The 16,020-nt window shown below is 39.5% G+C and overlaps 1 protein-coding gene across 15 annotated transcripts in view; it reads left to right on the top strand.

Annotated features, from left to right (window-relative positions):
- The window catches only part of GRIP1 (glutamate receptor interacting protein 1), a 328,821-nt gene that overhangs the window by 115,408 nt on the left and 197,393 nt on the right, over positions 1-16,020 (top strand). For 2 of the 15 annotated variants that reach the window (XM_030259178.4, XM_012569045.5), the window contains exon 1: positions 518-1,671. The exons of 7 other annotated variants lie outside the window; for them this stretch is intronic. In XM_030259178.4, the coding sequence (XP_030115038.3) occupies positions 1,539-1,671 (133 nt within the window). In that variant the 5' untranslated portion in view covers positions 518-1,538. Of the gene's footprint in view, positions 1-513; positions 1,672-16,020 lie in introns of those variants that run through there. 6 more of the 15 variants (XM_012569044.5, XM_012569043.5, XM_030259152.4 and 3 more) reach the window with 4 other exon arrangements.

Genomic DNA, 16,020 nt, shown 5'->3' with positions numbered 1-16,020 from the left:
TCACGTTTCAAAACTAGAAAATCCCAATTTAATGCTGATTAATCTCTGCATACTTCTTTTGAAACAGAATTGGTAAGTTACAATCCTGGTTTTTGCTTTACTTCTTCTTTTCTTCTTTCGAAAACATTGCCCTGGTTAACACTTGCAGAATGACTCACTGCAATGTCTGCATCACCAGAAACTAATCCCTGCTCTGAATGCTCTTCCTTTTACAGACGATGAACCTGTAAAATCTGTTTTACAGGAAGACTTTCTGATTTCTTTATGCTCCTGAGTGCAGAATGGTATCTCTTGGGAGCCTGGATGCAAGGCCATGTTCAGCACATAGTTTGACTGAGGTGACTGCTTGATCTATGACTTGTGCCAGCAGACAGGAGAAGTCCTGCTGGACTAGAGACTTCCCTGGACTTGCAGGAAACGTGATTACAATGAAAAGCCCCTGACAGATGTCAGTGTGATAGGATTCAAGCAGTCACTGCTTTTGTTTTTTTGCAGGAGGGAAACTTCATCAAAAACACGGATGAAATTCCAGCCGTATCTTAGGGAATGCATGTGGGTTTCAGCAAGAGAAGAGAGCCAGCGCCTTCTCAGGCTTTCTGCTTCTCTCACCCTGTGCAAAGGATATTCTGCCGCACCTTAATTTTAAAGTTTTTTGAACTCTGCTGGGATTTGAAATGAGTATTGTCATAGTGTGCTGGTGATGTCGCTTCCTTTGTTTGCCTATTGCAATATACCCTGGCCAGCTCTGTAGGAGACCTGTCTGGAGTGCCTTTTAATGTTTAGATCTAGCAGTGATTAGAATACACTAATGCCCAGTGGGTATATGTGTCATTTTTTAACAGCTGCCGAGCTGTCTCCCTGCTGCTCCAATTAACACATTCGGTGCACACTTGCCGCTGAGTGGGCTGTGTGTATGGATTAAACCACTTTGCTATTTATTCATACAGTGTATGAGATGCCAGAAATGGATTGGGGTGTTTCCTGTTCTTATAACAAATGAAATCAAATGTGCTCCTGAGCCTTTGCCTGGGTAGATATGAAGGCACTATTTAACTGGTGAATGGAAACCTGTTTTGCCGTGAGATATGGTTCAGTCCATTGACTAACATCTATCCCCGCCTCCCAGCCCCTCTTCAAATGATGGAGACACAGGATAGGGAGCTCTCAGTGCTGGGCTTCCCTTTGCTAGCTAGCAGGTCTCTTCAACTTTGTCCCCTGCTGCTTAATAACAGCTTGAAATCCTGAAATTCGCCTTTTGCTTCAATGCTTTCCTCCTTTATTTATTTTCAGGTTGAAATATTCCAGTCAGTAGATTTGATAAAGCGTGTCTGTGTGTACCTTTTTTTAAGAAAAAAAAGGGAAAACAATATGCTTCCTAGTCACAGCTGAGATAAGGGAGGGGTTGTTTAATGATAGCAGGGCGGCTGGTGGGAGCTGCAGCTCTGCTCCGGCGCTCGTGGGTGATTCATGCTGGGACAGCTCTTTGTGAAGCAGAGGGCGAAGGGGTCTGCCGGCTGGGGCTGTGAGTGAGGACAGAGATGGAGCGCTTCTTGGGCTTTGTCAGGCAGATCAGAAGATCAAGAAGAAGAAAAGGCAAAAAGTACCGACCAGAGGAGGATTACCACGAGGGCTATGAGGATGTCTACTATTATGCCTCAGAACATTTTCGAAGTAAGTATTTTGCATAACTTCATTTTCCTTTGGCTGTGATAAATGTTATGTTCTTAAGATGTTTAAACTCCAAAAATGCAAGCAGTATTCCTCTTTTGCTAGGACCTGAGTCTCATGTATGTATTAAAAATCAGTTCCTGTGAGACCTCTTTCTGGCTCTGCTGCTGATGAACAATACAAAGCATCTGAAGTGGCACAGAAGCTCTCAAAGTAAAGAGGGTCTGTCTGCAGAGACCTGGTGAGATTTCAGATGCAGTTAATCTAGTCTGACTGCTGGAAACCTTTTGTTAAAACACTGTGTTGAGAAGCAAGTAGGGTGGCGGTTGCCCTTGTAGAGTGCCTTTGGAAGGCTGTGTGGATATTTTTAAAGCACTACAGAGTCAGCGAGCATTCATTTGTAGTTGAAGTTGATGAATAATGTTTGGTATTGAGGGAGAGTCAGTTTACTAAGCCTCTGCTGTGACCTGGTCTTTTCAGTAGTGAGTAAATTGAGTGGGCTGGTTCCTCGCTGCAGGTCCAGGACCACTTCTGGAGAATTAAGTGGGGATTTTTTTTGCTGGCACTCACGTGATGGTACTCAGTAGCTCTGTCAAAACCAAAATAAACCACCTGCTCAGAAATCCTTGTGCAAACTATATGCTGGACACTGCAGCTTCTTAGAGTTTGTCCGCTGTGCCTGTCAGGTTTCAGAGCTGCCGGTCTGCTGTGGTCTTCTGGTGAAGAGGAGGTGCCCACAGGCAGGGTGGGAAGGAGGGAAGCCACACACAGCCCCTACCTGGGGTCTTATGCTGCACTGTCAGGGCGAGGTCGTGGCAGTATGAGTATAATTCAGCCATGAGCAGAAATTGCCTGTTTCTGCTGGTTTGGCCACTGGTTTGGGACCTTTGCAGTGAAGCTGTGCCTTGTTGAGCTGCTGAAGTTCGATGCACTTTTTTGTTGTTCTGTACCATGTGAGTGATTGTCAGTATCTTTTTTTCTTCATTTCCACTTAGCTGAAATAAATCATAAGAACCTTACATTTGTTCTAAGATAGAATGATAAATGCCATTGTGCCTTTCAGCACCTGAGAAGTGCTATCTTGTGGAAAATTAGGAAACAAGAGTTGTTGTTATTGGCTTTCTCCCAGTGCGCCATGCTTGCCTATTTCCTGAAGACAATTAATGTAGGGTGCTTGGTTGTTTACTGGGCTTCTTCTTGATGCAGTTTTGTTTGCTTTCCATTTTTAAGAAAACTTATTGTGCTGATAATATTAAACTATATAACTTTTATATGTTGTTAAGAGGGAGTTCTTGCAAGAAAACACCTATTTGGGCGGCAATGCAGTAATAATGGGTAACATAGTGACATGAAGTTTGCTGCACAAAATCTAATACACAAGAACAAAAAAATTTAAATCTGTTTAGCACTGAAAAATTTGAAAGTGATATATGTTAGTGAAAACATGTAACTTCTCCTTGCTTTAATATGTAAATCAAAAGAGCATGTCAAAGCTGTATGTCAAAATATTTCCCTAGTTGATTGTTGTTGTTGAAGGTCCTTTAAAGAACAAAGCAAAGCCCCTCCAAAAACTGTCAAATGTAATAAGGATTTCTTGACTGATGATTAATAAATTATTAACTCCTAACTTAATGTATGACACTAGGATTGAGCCAAATAGGTTTTTTCTTTTACTCTACTTAGGAAATAATAGTATGTACTTCAGCTTGTGGAGGTCAGAAGTATTTCAGACTGGATAAAATGTGTGTCAGATTTTGAAGTGATGTTTACAACAGTGTTCAAGTACTCAGATTGAATTGAACTCAAAATAGCACACAGCCCTATAGAGCTGGATGCACAAGGAGTTAGCTACTTCTCACAGTTACTTAAAACAAACAGTCCCAGGAGATTTGAGCCATGCAGTCTTTATAAAGATACCATCTCAAGCACAACTCCTCCTCCAGTGCTTTTGTCTGGTCTTTCCACGTGCTTTATGTGTCAGTGTCTTGGTTGGGAAGGTGAGGTAGTTACTTAAAGCAATGTGTAAAATCTGAAAAGATGCTGCTGATGCTACTACAAATGCACTCGTCAAATTGAATTTCATGTGTTTGGGACAATGAAATGTTTCATATTTAATTTAATTATGGCCTGGTGTTACACTGTTTACAGTACAAATTTAGAGTAATTGCAGAGCTTTTAATAGCCATTCCTTCTGCAGTCATTTGCTTAGAAGAAATGTGTGCTTGCAGGAAAGATTGTATTTATTGCTACGATTTTTAGAATATCAAAGCTAATGAACTTAAATGCCTATTGTTCATTCAACTGAACAGAGCTGGAGCTTTTTTAGATTTAGTTTCCTTTCGCTGTGTTGTTAGGCATCCCTTCTCCATCATTATTTTTGAGTTATATATCCAATTAGCCAGTACATTTGAAGATTGTCTGAGACAATAACTTTATGAGCTTGTTATTCTCTCTTCTTCCCCCATTTGTAATAGAGTGTTGTACAGAGAGGCGGAATTAATGGGAAAATGCAGAAACTGCATTAGAATAACAGGATCAAACAAAGACAAAGTTAAAAACAGAATAGGCCTCTGGGAATCACAGGAAAAAGGTGACTTTAGTTTGTCCTCAGCTCAGCTGTGCCTGGATACTGGGATATTGTCACTTCCACGTTTTAGTATGCTGTCTACTCCTCCAAAGCTTGGCTATGGAAGACCATATTAGCTGTGATACTGGGACACAGCTGGATGAAGGGAATGTGCAATGCTGCCTAAAGCTCCCCATGTAAAAAAAGACACCCCAGCTCCTGGGGCAGATATGTTTTTTCTTGGATGTTTCATCCACTTGTGTTCAGTTAATGGATGACCTTATTTTGACATGCAACACCACCTCTCCTATCCTTCTGAAGTATCTGTGCTATGTAATGCTAGAAAAAACAAAGTAATAATTTGACATATTAACATTAGTAGTGCAGACATCATACTCATTTCAATGAGACTTTGCTGTGTGAACATAATGGATGATGAAATTGCTACCCAACCTACTGAGACAAGTTGGTGCTTGTTGCATAAAAGACTTCAAAAAGCATCATACTTATCTTGAGCAGCATTAGAGCACTGCCATTCAACCTGTTCCTTCTAACAAGGCTTTGCGTGAAAAAGGCACTTGTTACATTATTTCGAAGACTGTTTGCAAACCATAGGAATGCTGTGTAGCAGAACTTCCTGGAATGCTCCCAGAAATGACATAAATCCAATTGCTGAAGTCAGTGTGTTGTACCAAGACCTTTGAGTTTCAGCCTAGTCTTGAGTGGGAGTGTGGTTTTGGGACCCAGCCCAACTTGGTCACCTCTGACAAAAACAAACACTTCTTCACACACCCTAAAATAATTTCAGCACTAAGTCTTTATTTTTTAAAATACTTGGAAGAATTTGGGTTTCTTTCAACTAATTTTAGAACTTCACAGATTTCATGAAACATGCAGGTCTAGAGGACAAATGCATCTTGTTAAATTTTGCCTTATTTATGGTATTTCTCGTGTCTGTCAGCCATATCCTGAAAGACCTTTTTTTTCTCATTGGTGGTTCTTCTTATGATGTTCTTCTCAATATGGTTCACAGCATAGTCTGTTGGCATAAAGATTTTACTTTCTTTGTAGAGACAATGTCAATATTTAGTAATGATCACAAAAAACAATGTCTGAAGAATTCTGCTAGTAAGTACCCACTAACCTGAAAGGTCCCATGATTTTAGCCTTGACCTTAAAATGTTCCATTTAGTCACCAAGGTGTGATGAATAACTTTCTTCTATCCTTTGTCAAGGCCCAGTATATGTTGTCTAACATATCAACCAAGAGCATTGATATGTTAGACAAAGTAATCTGCCATAGTCGACATCTGCAGTGAAGTCATATATAATTTCCCTCTCTGATGCCATTTATTTATTATTTCACAGTTCTGGTTTAGAATCATCTGGTTCCTCATTTTAGGACTATCAACCTCTTTAAATTTGTTCCCTAAATATGTGTGATGGTCTTTCCACTGATTTGCTCTTCTCCCTCCCTGTGTCATCACTGGAAAGTGAAGGGAAGGTATTTGACTCCTATTAAATTGACTCCTATTTACCTATTAAATAAGGTAAAAAGGGAAAAACTGAAGGTTTTATATGACTCAGAATTGAAAATGTCCTCTTTGTTGACTGAAATCTGGGAATTATTAAAATTAAAAATTGTATATTGATATGCTTCTCGGGATGGTGTTAGCAGAAAAACTCCACTTGAGCGTTATTCTCCAACACAGCTCAATGTTATGATGCAGAAACTCCCTCACCATAGCTGCCAAAATGTTAGGAATAAATGTCTTTGCATTTCATATCTGAGGTGATTTTGAAGCTGTATTAAATACATAAGACAAAACACAAAAGGGAGTGACATGCCAATGGTTTCTTAATGATGTGGTCAGTGGCAACATCACTCTTGTCAAGATTTTCTCCATGTTGTAAATGGGTAAAAATAGGTCTTATTTGCAGCAATCTCACAGATTTGATTGGGGTTGCAGAAGAGTTAATGATTTTTTGAGTCATGTGGTGACAAGGTAATTGAGTATCTCTTGCGCAAGATGTAAAGATGTTAATTGATCCTGAGGATGAGGAATGCAGGACAATTGCTTTTTATTTTACAATGATTGTGTGTTGCTAGTTTGCAGTTTAACTGGATATGCATGTGTGTGGGGATTGTTCTTCACCTATCACAGATCTTGTAGTGTCAGTACAGTAAAATCTCAGCTTGCATAGAAACTAAAGTATTTGTTGAAGGCTACAAGAAAAAAAGGCTTGTTAACCTGAGTAGAGGATATTGCAGGTTTTGAAAGCACAATGAAAATAATATTTGAAAGAAATAAATAAAATTTATTTAAACTTCTAATTTCCTTCATCTTAAAAACTGTTTTATGGTTGTTGGAATCTGGAGATTTTCATTAATAGATTGCAGATCTTGATTATTTCTGTTTTACACAAGTATTTATGTTTTCCACTCTTTTCCTGAGATCTGGATAGCCCCAGTGCCTCAAATTCATCATGGGTGTGATGGCTATGTCCAGACAGACTCTGTCATCACAGGGCTACCACCCCGTGTCAGTTTGCAAGCCAGCCACTGTGATAAAGGACACTACTGTGTTTAAGCTTTATTGCTGGGACAGGTGGTGTCAACTTCCCCATTCAGGGTTTTCTGTATGAAACAAAAGTGGTAGCAAGTGATGATGTCTCTGCTTCTGCCACTAAGATTTCCCGTGTGACAATAGTCGTATTTTCCATTTTTGATTAAATTCACACAATTGTCAGATAAGGGTCTACCCACCTGCTATTTCTCTTGCTTTTTCATCTTCTTCAACACACATAGGTGTTAAAATAGTTAAAAAACTGTTGGATTTTTTCAAAAACAATTGATCATTGCATCTAGTGCAGTTTTAGATTTCATGACAACCATCCTCTTGTAGAGAATGGCTTGACTTCTGGTGAGGTATGTGTGTGTTTTGGAGATGATCCCATTTATCTACCATCTTGCTTGTCGTGGTTGCTAGTGAAAGTGCTCTTTCCAGTGGAACTGAACAGTGGAGGAGAAGAATTACATATGATCCTCATTTTATAGACAAGCAAGCTAGTAGGAGTAGGTAAAAAAAATGACTGTTAGCAGCTCTCCAGCCTCCCATGAAATTATTTATGTTTTTTAAACCCATAAGAAATATGCATATATGTAAGTCTTGGGATAAGGCTTGTGTTTGTAGATGTTTAGTCTGTTTGAATAGTAGCTTTAGCTGCATTATGTTGTTTATATAATTAGAATGTAATAAATCAGTTGTTGTTCCTTGTGCTGCAGTAGCGCGATACCCAGCTACACAGTCTGTTAGTGTGGCACCTAAACCTGAGGCTGTGGGATTCCCTGCAGGACTGGAGCAATGAATCTCTTATTGCCAGGTGGGTGTGTGCTGGTTTTGGTGAAACATTTTCATTATTTGTGAAACAGGCCACAAAAGCCTAATTTTATTTTTTCCTTAAAACTGTTGTGCAACAGCCAGTCTTAAGTTTGTTAGTAACAGGATTGCTTTTTTAAATGATCCTTTGTGACTCTTCTACAAATGGCCCTTTGGCTCCTGGGGCAGCACAGAGCATGGATAGTAAAACATTACTTTGGAGTACTTGAGGGAAAACAGCTTATTTATTTGAAGGCACTGAAATAATGAGACCTTAGTTATATAATTCTTTGCATGAAGTAGAAGCATTTCTTCCTGCTAGCAATCACAAGCATACAATTTCTGTGCTACTTTTCTTTCATTTACTTTCCAGCTCTATTCTTTACTGAATAACTAAAGATTCTGATTGTCCCTGCTGAGGAAATTTACTCCTTCTAGGTCTTCTTCTTCTTGTAGTGGCTGCTGGTATAAGGTTGTATTTCAGTGTTTTAGAGAATTTGTCAGCCTTTTATATTTTAGTGTGTCTAGAATATAGATGCTCACATTCAGAAAAGAAATTCAGAGAGATCTGGGCTTCCTACTTCCCGAAATGATGTGCGAGTCCTTACTTTTAATCATGGCTTTGTCAGTTTACATCATGAATATGTAGTGATGTGATTATTTTTTCCCCTTGGATATTATGAAGTGAATGAAATACCAGGTTTTATGAACTAAGATTAAAGAGAGAGGTAGTAGCAACTACTGAGGTGTCAGTTTTAATATTGGCTTTCAGTTTTAATGGAAGACTTAAAACAATTAATGGAACGAAGAAAGAAACAATATAAGTCCCCTGCTGACGAGATTATAAACATTTATTGAATGATTGCTGTGTTTTGTTAGCAGGGTGTGACAGGAGCTGTCATTAATCATCATCATGAGTATAAACACACCTGTTTACCGTTTGTCTTATTTCTGTAAGACAAATGTGGTGGTACTCATCTGTGTACAAAAATTATTGGGCAACTTTGTGTAATGTTTTTCAGCAGAAAAGCACAGGGGTTGTGACTGAGTACTGGGGCCCATGATGACCACACTACTGATAACCCAGGCAGCTCTATGCTACTAATTGTGTTCAGAGGGTTTTCTGGTTACCTTCTGAAACCCAGGAAATGATGCACAGATCAGCATTCTGAGGACTCATAGTCCAGATTTAAAAAGCAGCAGAACTAAGCGTGCTTCTAGGACCTTCATTTGGCCTCTCAATAAAGAGTCCTTACTGAAGAATCTGATCACTTTTGCTGTAGTGCTAGTGTGGCAGAGGCTGCACCAAATCCTGTCAGGGCTCATCCCTCATTTTCAGGGGAGAGCATGAACTTGCAGATGTCTGGCACCAGTTGCTGTAGCCAAGGGAGGCTTGGTTTGTATATACAGAGATTACATAAGCTTCAGTAGTCTAAAATTCCAGCCATAAGGCATCTCAAGCTTCAGCCTTACAATTCTTGCATACCTTTGATGATAATCTCCCTGTACTATTGTTCTCTGTCTGTGAGATGGGGTTAATGATACCTTTCCTTCACAAATATGCTGTGGAAATAAATTAGTGTTTGCTAAGTTAGCAAATGCTACAGTGATGAGCACCGCAGAAGAACTTGGAGAGTAATGAATGTCTGCCCAGAGAGAAGGGCTTGAGTAGTGGATGGGAAGTAAGGTATGGAATTACACTTTGAGCAGTGAGGGGAAAGCAAGGTCTGAAACAATTCACCAGGTAGTTAAAATACTTTCTTTTGGGCATTAAATGAAATGAGGTCTCATGCAAGAACTAGATAAGTTAATTAAAGATTGTGTTATAATGCATATGCAAAAGGAGGCCATGTTGAGAAGTCTTAAATCTGGAAGTTGCAGTTGGGTTTTTTATGGTTTGTGTCTGTGTGCACATGCATGCAGTAGAGAACATGGAGCCAACAGTTCCTTGGGGTTTAGCATGCCATGGAAATTTCATAACAACGTTATGGATACAATATTTCTATAACTGAACCAAACTCTCCTTGAAGTTTAGATGCAGAAGTAAATTTTGATGAGTGGCCATAGGATCTGATCACACATGTATCACTTCAGTGCATTCTGTAGTAACAGTCCCTGTGCTCATACTGTGGGGGAACATTGTGGGCAGCTGTGGGACAGAGGAGGGAGGAACCAGATTTATTTTTTGTTTGACTCTGGGTACTTCAAACAGATGATAAAGAGACACTTGAGGTGACCTGTCTTTGGAAAGATTACTATGACAAGAGCCAAACTTTGGAAAGCAGAAAGGAGAAAGATTTAAGACAGCTCTGGGGGAAATACTGTTTGAATGAAACCGTGAAAAAGAAAGTGAAATCAAAAGTACACAGTAACGATGTGAAGTATTAACTCAGTAAGTTGTTTTCAAGTCTGTTTGCAAATGCTTCCTTTGGGTGTGTTTAACAAGCTCTGTGGCTGCTCAGGTCTATTTTATTTTGATAACATTGTCCCTCTCCCAGAAGGGTAAAACTCCTCACTTAACAATGCACTCTGTTACTAATCTGTCAGCTGGTAGCATCTCTATTAAAAGAGAAATGAAAGTAGTCACAATGTATTACAAGTAAATGCAGTAAAAAATGCATGGTATGGAAACATATATTAAATTCAGAGGCATATACACTTTTTGCCCTTGCTTTCTGTAGGTTGGAGTAGGAAATACTTTAAAGCCCTGATGATCTCCTACCTGCACCCTATTTTTAGGAGCCCAGTTAAGTTCTGTGGTCATCAGGGGATGAGTCACATCAGAAGCTGCAGGCTGCAGTGCCAGCTGTATTAGTGCCGAATGCTCGGAAATAAAAAGGGATGTTTGCCACACTGTCTGATAGGGACGTTGCATCTGACAGCCCAGTTTAGGGAAAATGAGAAAATGCTTGTGAAAGAAAGTTGGGAGAGAGCCTGGATCTATGGCGGAGCACTGCCAGAAGCAGAAGCAGTGCTCAGGTCAGTTGTCAGTAAATCTAAATACGTCTGGTGGCATTTACAGTTTGGAAGGCAGGAACGCGGATTTTCCATTGTGGGGTGGTAGAATGTCACGTGGCTTGTCATGAAAATGCTACGCTCCCTTTCATTGCTGAAAGGAAACCAGAATGAATTCTGAAGCGAATAAACCAAAGCTGTTCAGGCTGGTGGTTATAGCTGCCCATCAGTAATTAAATAGAGTGCAGTGTGGTGATGGAACCCTGAAATCCCTATGAATTTAATGACATTTTGGTAGTCTCTGAAATGCTCCCTCTGTAGCTTGACCCGTATTTCACCTGGGCTTCACAGATTTGCAGAGGGGTTACACAGGCACCCCCAGCACTTCTAAATCTGTTGGCATTCACTTCTGCCATACCCTGGCAGGAAAAAAGAGAAAAAGAGAGGAGTCTTCTGAAGCTTAGTTTACCTATGCTTTTCTTGGTTCACACTAAACATCTCACAAAAACAGAAGTCTGTTTATGAAATGTGGTAGGTTTTGAAAACAGTCAGCTGCTCTCCCAGCTGTTACATGTGTCTTCTTCAGGGAGGGAATACCCAGCCCTGTGCTACAGGAGAACAGAGAAGATGAGGTTTGTCTGCTGGAAGAGCACAGCCATCCCTTTTAAAATGCTTCCACTCCCAAGCATATCACAAGGGATGGAGAATGCACTGGATAGTTTTGTTTTGTAACTGGTACTTGATTTATGTGCTGCAATTCAGTGTTCATGTATTTTTCTTGGGTGGGTAGAAAGTAGTGCTCCTTTCTAGTTTATTTTGGGGTTTTTGGTATCTTTTTTTTTCTTCACTACTCCTTTGAACTCAAGCTATTATAACAATATGAAAGGCTGTGGATTTTATAGGGCAGATTGTGTCATGCAAATTGTTTCCACAGACTGAGCAAAACTGTTGAAGGCTGTTCTAGTTACAGCCTGGAGTTTGTGGTCCTTTGTCTTGTGCAGATAATTGAGCTTTTTACAGCCACATGTCCATTCACAAGAGGTTGTTTTCTTCCTTTTAGATAGTGAAGGAGTTTATTATCTGTTGGTTTAAGTCTCTTACAAAAATGTTGCTCATGGCATAATTACTAAGGAGGTTACATCAGTGTGAGTAAAGGAGCAGGCCAAGGCAACACACTGCTCTATTGGATGAAAATGGGTTTAATATATGGAAAATCCTCAAATCTTCTGTCTTTTTCACAAAATTGCAATTAAGACAATTTTTAAAATTCTGTGAAAACAATTGATTGGAATTAATTCATACACAGCTTTAATATGTTGGCATTCCATGCACAAGTAAAATGTTGGTCGGTTTTCAGGTAAGGAAAATGTAGTTTTGGTGAGGGAGCTCTTATTTTGTGGTAAAGTGTCTTAAGTCTTGATGACTTGGTAAGTATATCTTATATGATTAATCAATGGATAGATAATAGCAACAGCTTTATGCCTTAGTTTTATGTAAGCTACCACCAGCTGATAGGGACATGTACAAATAAGAAGAAGAATGTAAATTGATTTTGAGTAACCTACAGAAGGTGATTAATAACCACTTATGATGACTTCTGCTCATTTTAACTATTCTCTAAATAGTTAAAATTGTTCTTGAAATTACTGGTAATATTTTCTTGGTCACAAGTTATATTTTTTGAATGCATAGCTAAATTAAGCTGAAAAAAGACTCTGAGATTCAAACAATATTTAAAAATCTGTAATAGTCCAAGAGGCGAATTCTCCTGAGTTTTTCACTTGATTATTGTACTGTTAGAAAATGATCAGTGCTTCCCAGAAGATCACTGAATGGTTTATCTGTCTATGGGCTTCTAAATTCAGCTTGTGGAATCTGAAAAATTTGTCCAGTTTTGAAGTCCAGTCTAATCTAATAACAAGGACCATGGTATGGAGAGGATGGTTAGGTGATATGAGAACACACATATATTGGCATTAGATACAGCCCACTATGTACTACTGTGGCAGCTTTTTTTTTTTTTTTTTTAATCCTCCCCCAACCCCCTTCTTTCTGCTGGTGCATATAGTTCTTTAATTCTTCAGCTGGGCCCTGGGCAATTGAGTGACCCTGTTTCCTGTTTTCCTGATTTTTTTTTTCCCCAAGTGGGAATTTTACGTATTTTCTGAATTACATACATTGAACCCCTTTCTCCTTATGTATCCTGAAGTCCTTTAAAGTACTTGAAAAGGAAAGTTAATGGCACACAGTACCTCCTGAATTTGCAGTCCAATAAAGATTTTTCTTGCAGTTTTGTCATAAATATCAAACCATTGTTGCAAAGGGGAGAAAGCCAAGTCTTGTCATTTGCAGTCATTTAAACCCTCAGGCAAGGAAGGCTTTCTAGTCATATTCAGACAGGAAAGGGTGTATGCAGAGGTGCGTGTCTTACTAACGCAAAATGGAAAAAGCCTGCTTGTGGTCTACAGTACATGGTTTACTTTTAAAAAGCTAAGTTACTTGGATTCTGGCTACCAGCTGCTTTTTCTTCTTACTTATTTATTTGAACAGACTAGTGTGTGCTGCTCAGCAAACCGGGGGACAGTCAGCTGTTAAATGTGACAGCAGAGTCTAGAGCTCAAGATTCATGTGTCCTGCCTTTAGGCTTGACCCAGGGCCGCTGGGGATGCCTTAACTTAAGGCTAGGTCAAAAAAATGTGAATAGGAAGCTGTCTGGGAAAGAAGCAGAGGAAGTGAAGTTCAAATAGCCTTTGCATCTGCAAATTCAGCTGTTTTAGTTAGAGGTTCTCGTCTTGGGTTTTAATGTGTTTTCCTGTGCATCTTAAAATGTGTGGGGAGATTTAGTTGTTTATAGCTGCTGCATGAAAAACAAAGCTCTCAAAAATCTGTTTGCAGTAATTGCACTTTTTCTGCTTGGTGTTTATTTTATCAAGCAGATTTGCAAAGCTGACAGTGGGAGGTTTTTTTGAGGTTTTGTATTGTCTCAGCTGTGCCTTGCTGTAGGCTAACCAAAGACTTGGTCCTGCAAGTGCCAGGCATGTAACTCCACTAGTGTGAGTGGTCCCACTGGTACGGGTTTGATACAAGTCTGTAGTTGGGAACCTGAAAGAAAGTGGTGTGTGTGGGTAGAACAAAATAGTAATTCTAGTGGTTTCTTCCCAGTGTTTGATGTCTGTATTGTGTTTCTATACTCTGTACCTATTTCTGACAGAGATAAAACCTCTTTTAACTGAGTGATCAGTATCTCTGTATTGTTTCCTCTAAGAGAATTTGTAAGCATGGTGGTTCTATTTCATTCTGGTTCTCAAGGAAATTGCTCAGACTTTAAAAACAAAGACTGTTGATTAGTTCTACATTTTTTCATTTCAGTGCATTATTTCAACCTTGTTCATTAAAGCTGAAGAGGAAAACCTGGTTCTGAAGGACCAGTGTTGACAGGAACCACTAGCCTGGAGCACAGAATTCAATAATCATTGATTAATGCACTTTATTGCTGATTTCTTTTCTTTGGAAAAGCCAATTATTCTTGCCAATATCTTTTATACATGAGCCTTCACTTAGAATTTAAAAATGTAACCTATAATAATATTAACATTTTAAACTGTATAATGCTTGCTGGAGGGTGGGAGATGGGGAAAGAAGGACAAAAAGTGAGACTTATTTGATGCTGACCCTAAATTTCTGTTCCACTGGAGCAAAACCTGAAGTAGATAGATGTATTGTAGTAAATATTAAATGTGTTAAATTGCCTGCCAAGTACAGTGATTTTTTATTTATTTCATTTTTATTCACTCTCGGTAAAAAATGGGTTTATATGTAATCTTATAGAAGATATGACTGCTGCTCTTTACTGTATGAAAGCCAATTGCTGTTACAGAATCCAAGCAAATGAATGGCCTCCCTCCTTTAGTAGAGAGGCCATTGGGTGTAGTTTTCCTCCCCTCCACGCAGCCCCCCGAATAATCCGACTAGCTCAGAGATAGGGGCTGTGAGGGGAGGAATACCAGGAGAGGGAATAAATATTCAAAAGAGGCTCTTACCCCAGGGTGTTAGAACAGCTCTCTTTATTCTGTGGTGTCCATGGGAGAGCGGGGCAAAAGAGGAAGAACAGGAAATCTCAGGGGTCTATATAGGTTTTGGACAGGGTGGGCTTTCCTGGCTCTCCGCCAACCCCGTTGGGGCAGGAAGGAGGATCCAGGGGTTATCTTGATCAGAGTCACAAGGTCCCGGGGGAAGGGAGGCACAGGGTGCCCATGAGCTCACCGTAACAACTGGGGATGCTGTAGTCATAGACTGATTTTTGAACGGGAACTAAGCACATGTGTATGTGCACGTCGAAAATGCACATGGAGTGGGTAAGTGACAGCTTAAGGTTCTTTGGTAGGTTATAAAAGACATTTTGACATTGGAAATGTCAAAAGATGAGCTGTGTGTTTATATTGATCTCTTTGCTTAGAGTAGCTCGGTTGTTTCTTCAGATGTGTTAAAAGAAGGAGCTGAAGAATTTGCAGCAAAGCAAACTTTTGAGGTGCAGTCACTGTAGAATAAATAATTTACGTCTGGAACTTAGGGTTACAGCAGGAGAACAAAGGTACAAAGCTTTGGTCTCCATGTTTGCAGTTAGACATTAAGTCTAATGCAGAGCAGTGGGAGTGCCCTTGCTGTATGAGAGTCCTGTTGGTGTCCATGGGGCAAGGGGGAACAGGCATGGGTATTCCTTCTTCTGAGCTTTTCCTGGGAGAGCAACTACTAGGGGAAAAAACCCTGAAATGCTGAAATTTCAACTCAGATATCTAACTCAGGTATTTCAACTCAGATATCTCTGTCTCTGTGTGTGTGTGTGTGTGTGTATATATATATATGTCTCAGGAATCATGACTTGATTTCTGAATGACTTTTTCACTTTTCTGCACTTATTTCAAGAGCAGCATGTACAAAATCCCCTTATGCTGCTCCTTAAGTGTAGATAATGCTGCATTTCTATTCAGTAAGCCTGTTTGTGGAGGGGGAGAACTTGGCGATCTCCCTAACAAGCAAAGTTCCTGTATCCTCAAGAGTTCAAACATTTTCAAAACCACTTCAAACATATTTGGGGTTTTATCTGTAAATTATTTTCTTGGCTCTGTATTTTGCCATAAGATATAAGGAAGTAAGTATTTCTTCGACATGAAGACATTTTTTGTATTGAATGTGTTCCCAGGCTTGTCTGCAGGCTGCCTGGCTGTTCCCTGGGGTTGATACTTCCATGCTGCTCAGGATTTGATGGACAGCCTTGGCATGTGAGGACACCAGCATTTTCTTTTACTAATATTTTCTAATTTTTGGTGATGAATTGTGAATTAAATCTTGAAGAATGATTGAAATGTAGGAGAAACTTTGTAGGGGATTTTTTTCTCCTTTTGTTTTTTTTTTTTTTTTTTTGGTCATCTTTCTTTTTACTTTACTGATAGT

This window comes from Taeniopygia guttata, chromosome 1A, assembly GCF_048771995.1.
Source record: "Taeniopygia guttata chromosome 1A, bTaeGut7.mat, whole genome shotgun sequence".
NCBI classification, from domain to species: domain Eukaryota; kingdom Metazoa; phylum Chordata; class Aves; order Passeriformes; family Estrildidae; genus Taeniopygia; species Taeniopygia guttata.
Note: the sequence above shows the minus strand (reverse complement) of the source record. Positions and strands in the feature narration are given on the sequence as shown.